The following is a 9,026-nucleotide window of genomic DNA, read 5'->3' as shown; positions in this document are numbered from 1 at the left end:
GACAGTTGAAAACTATTACTAAACAAAAAGCAGTTGGTCTTTAAAAAGCAGGCAAGAAAACTAAAACACACAAGATTTATTCCTATTCACTTCAATAACCAAAACCAAACTTACTGCCATCAGGTCAATTCCAATTCATAGAGACCCTACAGGACAGAGCAGGACTGCTCCATAGGGTTTCCAAGGGTATAAATTTTTACAGAAGTAGACTGCCTTTCATTCTCCCACAGAACAGCTGGTGGGTTCAAACCACCGATCTTTTAAACCGCCATATGCTTTAACCACTGCACAACCAGAGCTCCATATTCACTTCAATAGCTGTTGAGGATTTACTGAGGTTCCACACTGTATAATACTAGAGGTTTGTAATATTGACTCAAAGGCTTTGATATTGATTTGGTCAGTTAAGTTTGTCTCTAACAAAACAAGTAAATATTACATATATATTAAAAAAATTATCATCAAATATAGGAGCTCTGGTAGCGTAGTGCCAAAGGCACTTGACTGCTAACCAGAAGGTTGGCAGTTCAAACCCACCAGCCACTCCTCAAAAGGAAGGCTAGGCAATCTACTTCTGTAGTGATACCACCTCAGAAACCCAAGGAGGGGTTGCTATGAGTCGAGTCTGACTCGACAGCACATAACAACAACAACATCAAATATATTTAAATTTGCTTTGAAAAAGTATACTGTGATTCCAATTTTGTATATGCAGTGTTCCAATTTTGTATATGCAGTGTATACACATTTTGTATATATTATACAAAGCAATGCCCACATATTTACAAAATAAAGAACTAAAACCTTAAGAATGTCAGCTCAAATGATAGATCTTATTAAAAAAAATTTCCCTATTTATTTATTTATATTTTTATTGTGGTGAAAACATACACAACAAGACATTCGCTAACATAACAACTTTCACAATTACATCTCAGGGACATTGGTGACATTTTTCACATTGTGCCATCATTGTTGCTATCCTTTTCCAAAATATTCCAAAACCATTAGCATAAACTCAATGCCCTGCAAATAAAAGCTTTCCCTTTCCCCCTCCCTCCTATCCCAGGTAACCACTAATAATCTTTGGTTTCTATATATATGGTTTTTTTTTTCTTTTTTCAGCCTATTTAGAAATTTTCCTTCCCCTCCCCTCCCATCCCTGGCAACCAACAAAGAAAGTTTCCTTCCATGTATAAACATGAAGGATTTACAACAAATATTTTTTAACATGTATTTCATATATGCTAGAAAACGTAGAAAAATGGAATAATGAAATCAAATTCAATTTAATGGAACACACATGGCTCATTTACTATTTTGTATGTGAAGGAACATTTAGAAAATTAGGCACATGGTTAAAGCATAAAGAAAGCCTTAGTAATTTTACTTTTCTCAAGTCAGGTTTTGTTAAGTGCCGTCAAGTCAGTTCCAACTCACAGCAATCCTAGGTACAAAAGAACAAAACACTGCCAGGTCCTGTGCTATCTATCCATCATAACTTTCACTGATGCTTGTCCCCAGTGTTGCAGCCACTGTGTCAATCCATCTTGTTGAGGGTCTTCCTGTTTTTCGCTGACCCTCTCCTTTACCAAGCATGATGTCCTTCTCCCAAGATTGGTCCCTCCTGATCACATGCTCAAAGTACATGAGATGATGTCTAGCCATCCTCCCCTTCTAATGAGCATTTTTCTGGTTGTACTTCTTCCAATGATGAGCAAACAATCTGTGTGGTAGTTAAGTTTGTGTGTCACCTTCGCTGGGCCTGGTTGAGTGGCTGGGCAGCTGGATGTAGTATTCCCCATGATGAGACTGGCAATCAACTCCATGGTGGAATCTGCTGTGAGCAGCTGAGCAGCAGCCCTAGGGATGTAGTCTGCTTCCTGTAGTTAAGGAGAAGCCTTGGGGAATGGTCTCTAGCTTATGGCATGCTTGAACCCTGCACGTAGCCAAGCTGTTGTTAGCCTGCCGTGCTCTGCTGCCCTTGGAAACTTCAATGGACTTGAATGAATGGCCTGCCATGTGGTTTGGTAACATTGGGACTGTGCCTTTTTAGTTATCAACCTCGGGCTTGTCAGCCTCAGCAGCAAGAAGCTGAGTGAAGAAAAGTCTCTAGCTTCAGTGGGCCGGGAACAGGAGGCAGAGCAGAAGTCCAAAGTTGAGGGGCTTTCACACAGCCCCTAGAGTCTGGCACTTTGAACTTGGACTTAAAGCCTCCAAATTGTAAGAATAAACTCCTGTTGGTTAAAGCCATCCCATTTGTGGTATATTCTTATCGGAGCAGCACAAAGGTAACCAAAACAACTTGCAATGATGGGCTCAAGTATAGGAAGGATCACAGGGCTGGCACAGGACCGGGAAGTGTTTCATTCTGCTGCACATAGGGTCGCTATGAGTCAGAAACGACTTGACAGCACCTAACAACTTCTTCCAAGACAGAAGTGTTCACTTTTCTGGCAGTCCACATTATATATAAAATTCTTTGCCAACCTCATAATTCAAAGAATCAATCTTTCTTCAATCTTCCCTATTCATTATCCAGCTTTCACATGCATATGAGGTGACTGAAAATACTATAGATTGGGTTATGTACACCTTAGTCCTCAAAGTGTCATCTCTTCTTTTTAACATTTTAAAGTGATCTTTTGCAGCAGATTTGCCCAATGCAATAATACATTGTTTGATTTCCTGACTGCTGCTTCCATGGGCATTGACTGTGGGTCCAATTAAAATAAAATCCTTGACATGTTAAATCTGTTCTCTGTTTATCATGATGTTGCTTATTGGTCCAGTTGTGAGGATTTTTTGTTTTCTTTTGTTGAGGTACAATCCATACTGAAGGCTGTAGTCTTTGATGTTCATCATTAAGTCCTTCAAGTCCTCTTTGCTTATAGCAAGCAAGGTTATAACACAGTTTATTAATGAGTCTTCCTTCAATCCTGATGCTGTGTTCTCCTTCATATAGTCTAGTTTCTCAGATTATGTGCTCAGCATACAGATTGAGTAAGTATGGCAAAAGGATGCAACCCTGAGTAGACAGGCTGAATGATCAGGTATGTCTAGGAAAAAGGGAATATACCCATGACCGTATGTAAGGTTGGCAGATGATATTTCTACATATGTATCTGTATGTGGTATAAAAAGTCCAAATATATAACAGAGCTAACAAGAGGCAAAGTTATGATAACTTCCTGGACACAAGTAACCACGCTGAGGGAATAAGTAGTTGGACCTGTGAGCTCGGGACCATGGTTGCAAGGGATATCAAGCTCAGTTGGCATAACATACTACACAAACACACTGTTGTACAGCCTATTTTGGTGAGTAGTGACTAGGGTCTTAAAACCTTGCAAGCGGCCCATCTAGATGCAACAATGGGTCTCTCCTCATCTAGAGCAAAGAAGAATGAAGAAAACCAAAGATGCTTGGATACAATTAGTCCAAGGAACTAGTGAACCATGCAATTCTCAGCCTATATGACCATGAGACCAGAAGAACTAGATGGTGCCCAGCTACCACTGTCAACCACTCGGAAAGGGTTCAGTGCAGGAGATCCTGGATAGAGTGGGAGAACAATGTGGGATAAAACTCAAAATCAAAAAAAAATGATCAGGTTTATTGCTATAACAGAGCTTGGTGAGACTCCCAAGACTATGGCCCCTATTTACCCTTCAGGTCTGGAACTTAACTCACTTCTATAGCTTCCAGCCAAACAATGGACAGGCATATCGGGTAAACATTTACATCAGCTAGATACACTCCTTAGAGTGATCAACTGATCGATAGTGGGCAGTGTTTGCACAGGGAGATAGCTTAGGGGGCAGGAATGCACAGGAAAGAAGGGCACAGGGAAGAGGTAACTATAGGGAGGAAGTGGGAAGAGAGTTGTTACATTGTGGAAAATTGCAGTCAATGTCATAAAACAAAATGTCTATGAACTGCTGTATGGAAAATGAATTTGCACTGTAAACTTTCACCCAAATGACAATAAAAATTTATTAAAAAAAAAAAAAGGATTCAACCCTGACACACACTTTTCCTGGCTTTAAACCATGCAGTATCCCCTTGCTCTGTTTGAACAACTGCTTCTTGGTCCATGTATAGGCTCTGCATAAGCACAACTGAATGTTATTCTTCAAAATGTTACACCTAATTTGTTATGACCAACGCAGTCAAATGCCTTAAACATCTTTCTGGTATTCTCTGCTTTCAGCCAAGCCCTATTTGACATCAGCAATAATATCCCACATTCCATGTCCTCTTCTGAATCCAGCTTGAATTTCTGGCAGTTCTCTAGATACTGCTGCAATTGTTTATGAACTACCTTCAGCACACTTGCATGTGACATTAATGATACTGTTTGATAATTTCTGCATTCTGTTGGATTAACTTTCTTTGGAATGGGCACAGATATGGACATCTTCCTGTCAACTGGCAAGGTAGCTGTCTTCCAAATCTCTTGACATAAATGAGTGAGCACTCCTAGTGATGAATCCATTTGTTGAAACATCTCAACAGGTATTCCACCAATTCCTGGAGCTCTAGCTTTTCACCAATATCTTCAGTGCAACTTGATTTCTTCTTTCAGTATCGTCAGTTCTTGATCACATGCTACCTCCTGAAATGGCTGAACATCGACCATTTCTTTTTGGTACGCTGACTGTGCATTCCTTCCATCTTGCTTTAATGCTTCCTGCATCATTCAATATGTGGCCCATAAAATCCTTCAGTATTGCAACCCAATGTATTATTATTGCCAGTCAGTTTTACTGAGGTATAATTATAGACAAAGATTCATTCTTTTTTAGGTATAGAGTTCTATGAGTTTTGACAAATGTACCAATCAAAAAACCACCACGACAAACAAGATAATATTTTAATCATCCCAAAGCAAAATATTCCCACATGTACCTTTTTGTAATTAGTCCTTTCCCTGCTCCTAGGTAGGCCTCAGCCTCTGGCAATTAAAAGAGTCATCTCTTCCAATTCCCCTTACATAACAGAGGAAGAAACTACAACACCTAAAGATGAACTTAAGTACCCATTCTCTATATTTTAAGGGTATTTCTTAGGCAAACCATGCCATGCAAAGTTGTTTTTTAATTATATATTTGTAAACTTATACTAAGAGTTAATAAAGCAAAGCATTCCTTCCATACCTATATAACCACCGACAATGCTTTATTCACTGCTCTCCAACACAGAGTTGGGGAACAGGAACCTTTTTAAGTGATGAGGTAGCTGGGACACGGGGAATGTCTAAAGTGAGACAAACCTGTTAAGGATCTATTACATCAACAGTACTTTACAATTCATAAGATAATTCATCTCAATTTTCATCATTACTCAAATCAAAATATATATTAAGTTGCTGAGCATAAAACCTTAGTTACAAATCAATTTAGTAAAAAGATCATTTGAGAACAACTGGAGAAATTTAAATATAGTCTGTTTAAATTTAAATATAGTATTCAATGATACTGAGGAGTTACTGTTCATTTTATTTGATATAATTAAGATGCAGTATTGTATACAAAAATACCCTTACTTTTTTAGGGATACATACTGAAGTGTTTAGGGGTGAAAGGTTATGGGGCTTTGCAGTAAATTGCTTGATGTGGCCCTTCCAGCCATTGTCCTCCATTCTGTGATGTTTTATAAATCCCATTATCCATGCCTGTTTGGGGTAGTGTGGTAGCTAAGGTCAAGTATCAACTTGGCTGGGCAGCTGGTCGTAGTCATTCCCTATAATGACTGAAAATCGACTCTGTGATGGGATTTAGGTTAATTCTGTTGGGGCAACACAGGTGGAATGTATCTTGAGTCCTGCCTTGCTGGAGGGTATAATTCAAATCACCACCCTTAGCTTCCCTGAGGGTATACCTACGAATCTCCTGGGAAGATTCACTCTCCTCTTGCTCCAGCTTTGTGTCCTGGATCATCCTCACCTCACCCCTGGATTTGGGACAGCAGCCGTCATCTGATCTGCTGATCGAGGTTCATCAAACCCTGAGAGTTGGGAGGATCCTCCAGACCTACTCACGGACCTGGGACTCATCAGCCTGCCAGCCTCCACCACTGCTATGTGAGATGAACCCTTGGGTGTCTGTGAGTTTTGTGAGGCATTACAGCGAAATACAGAACCCTAAGACTGGGGAAATTACTGAGAGGAGGAGGAGGAGTTAATGTCTGAAATGATGGGGTGGCATGGTAGTTTGGACATTTAGGACATCTTTAACCTCCACCTCATGGGGACCAGGCTTGTGCTCATCTTTCTAAGAGAAATTGTTCAAGCAGACTTACTTTAAAATACTTTAACCAAATCCACTGCCATTGAATCAATTTCAACTCACAGCAACCCTATAGGACAGAGCAGAAATGCCCCATAGGGTTTCCAAGGCTCTAAGTCTTAACGAAGCAGACTGCCTCATCTTCCTCCCACAGAGCAGCTTGTGAGCTCAAACCACCAACCTTTTGGTTACCAGCACAATGCTTTAATCACAGCACCACGAGAGCTCCATTTCAAATACTTTAGCAAAGAAAAAATAATGGTGGAAGCAAATTGGTAAAATGCTAACAAATAAACTGGTAAATTTAGGTTGCTGAATCTTTTGGTAGTTCATTATACTATTCTCTCTACTTTCCTGTATGTCTGGAACTTTTCAGAGTAAAAAGTGAAAAAAGAAAGCATTGATAATTTCTTTCTAATAACTACGTACCTCATTCAGTTCTGTCTTGTCCATGTTATCCAGGTGAATTTTGGTCCAGTATTTGTCTAGCAAAGTAGCATGACTGTTTAATGGTCGATACCAATTTCCTCCATAGCTCAAGAGTCTACATTCCAAAACAAAAAGGAGTCACAATTTTAATCTTGAATTATGCCTCTGGTTATCACTTATATACAATATCTCACATATCAGTAACACTCACAGTCCCTTCTGCCAGATACTACATTGGGCTTTTAGGGCAGACAACAAATCAAAGACTGCCAGCTGACCCAACTTTGACTCTTTCCTAAGAAGGAGTGACAGTTACAGCTTTAACCAGTTCTTTTCAAATCACTGCAAATAATTCTACTAGGTAAGTGCTTTGGTTACTTAATAAGTAATTAAATAACCAAGTCTTTTCTCCCACAGAGCAGCTAGTGGCTTTGAACATAAACCTTTTAGTTAGCAGCCATGTACTTAAGCATGGTACCACCAGGGCTCCTCATGTATTATTAATCCTAATCAAACAGCCAAGGTACACAGAAGTACTAAGTTTTACAGTCAGAACTCAAATCCAAGGCTATCTGGACAACACCATCTAACATCTAATTATTTTTAAGAACAAGATAAAAAAAATTTTTAGTGGAAAAAACAACAACAACAAAAAAGATCCTTTGTTTTCTAAATTGATCATCCTCATTAAAAATAATTAAGAATGAGAAGGTTAGATCTGTCATCAGTTCCAACTAACCTACTGTGGTAGTTCAGTTTGTGTGTCAACTTGGCTAGGCCTGGTTGAGTGGCTGGGCAGCTAGATGTAGTATTCCCCATGAGGAGACTGGTAATCAACTCCACGGTGGAATCGGAGTAGCTGACTTTAGGTATGTGGTCTGGTTCCCGTATATAAACAACAACTTTAGGAATGGTCTCTAGTTTATGGCACGCTTGGACCCTGCATGTAGCCGTGTCGTCGTTCAGCAGCCTGCCATGCTCTGCTGACCTGAGGCCTTACAATGGACTTAAATTAATGGCCTGCTGTGTGGTTTGATAACATCAGGACTGTGCCTTTTTAGTTGTCAACCTTGGGCTTGGCAGCCTCAGCAGCCAGTAGCTGCCTGAGTGAAGAAAAGCTTCCAGCTTCAGTGGACGGGAGCTGGAGGCAGAGCTGAAGCCCAAGGCTAAGGGGCTTTCACCCAGCCCCTAGAGCTTGCCACTTTGAACTTGGACTTAAAGCCTCCAAATTTTAACAATATTCTTATCGTAAGAATAAACTCCTGTTTCTTAAGGCCATCCCATTTGTGGTATATCCTTGTCAGAGCAGCACTAGGTAACCAGAACACTTATCCTTGTTGTGTTGTTATGTGCCATCGAGTCAGACCTAACTCATAGCGACCCCTCCTTGGGTTTCCGAGGCAGTATCACTTCGGAAGTAGATTGCCCAACCTTCCCTCCAAGGAGTGGTTGGTGGGTTTGAACCACCAGCCTTCTGGTTAGCAGTCAAGTGCCTTAGGCACTATGCTACCGGAGCTCCCACTTATCTTTAGTAGGGCCCAAACGACTCTATTCCAGGACTTCTGGATTCACATTCCACCCTGCAGACTCAGTAGGAAGAGGCTCTAGAGTGAGAACTGGGGGGTTATTAGGACCTACCTCCTGGTTGCAAAGAACTGAAAACCAGGTGCCACTTTCAGACAGTCACCTCGGCCAGGAATCAAGAGCTCTCCATTCTCCAAGAGAGGGATCAGCATGGAAACCTAAATCACAAATCCTACTGATGAAGCTATAAAGACAAAAGTAACAGAAATCCAAACAACCCTCTCTACAAATGATGAACATGTCATCACGTGTTTCAGTAAACCCCAGTTCTTACAGTATGAACTGGTCACACCATGCAGGTGGGAATGTCCAAGGCACCTACACTCCAGCACATCTACAACACTCATTTTGTAATTTATTCATTCAACAAATTAGGCACTAAGTAGTGACTAGCATGGACCAGGAAAGCAAGACTCTAAGGACACAGATATGACGAGGCTTTATAGCATAGAGCCTGACAGGAAATGACAGACAGGAAAACCACTGTGACAGCACAATCAGCTGAGAAGGGGATCTGGGTATGTTCTTTAGAAAATATAACTTCACTATAATAATAATTGGGAGCTCTGGTAGCATAGTGGCTAAGACACTTGCCTGCTAACCAGACGGCTGGCGGTTCAAACCCACCAGTCACTCCTCAGAAGGAAGGTTGGGCAATCCTACTTCCGTAGTGATACTGCCTTGGAAACCCAAGGAGGGGTCGCTATGAGTCGGGTTTGACTC

General features: G+C 40.7%; 1 protein-coding gene across 1 annotated transcript in view; it reads right to left on the bottom strand.

The window, feature by feature from the left end:
• Positions 1 to 9,026, bottom strand: part of MDN1 (midasin AAA ATPase 1) — a 229,787-nt gene that overhangs the window by 176,542 nt on the left and 44,219 nt on the right. Inside the window, exons 8-10 of the mRNA XM_007951423.1 lie at positions 8,358 to 8,461; positions 6,720 to 6,834; positions 5,276 to 5,286 (exon numbers count right to left, since the gene is read on the bottom strand). Of these exons, the coding sequence (XP_007949614.1) occupies positions 5,276 to 5,286; positions 6,720 to 6,834; positions 8,358 to 8,461 (230 nt within the window). The remainder of the gene's footprint in view (positions 1 to 5,275; positions 5,287 to 6,719; positions 6,835 to 8,357; positions 8,462 to 9,026) is intronic.

Source organism: Orycteropus afer, unplaced genomic scaffold (assembly GCF_000298275.1).
Source record: "Orycteropus afer afer isolate SDZICR_OR568_19922 unplaced genomic scaffold, OryAfe1.0 scaffold00011, whole genome shotgun sequence".
Lineage (NCBI taxonomy): Eukaryota > Metazoa > Chordata > Mammalia > Tubulidentata > Orycteropodidae > Orycteropus > Orycteropus afer.
Note: the sequence above shows the minus strand (reverse complement) of the source record. Positions and strands in the feature narration are given on the sequence as shown.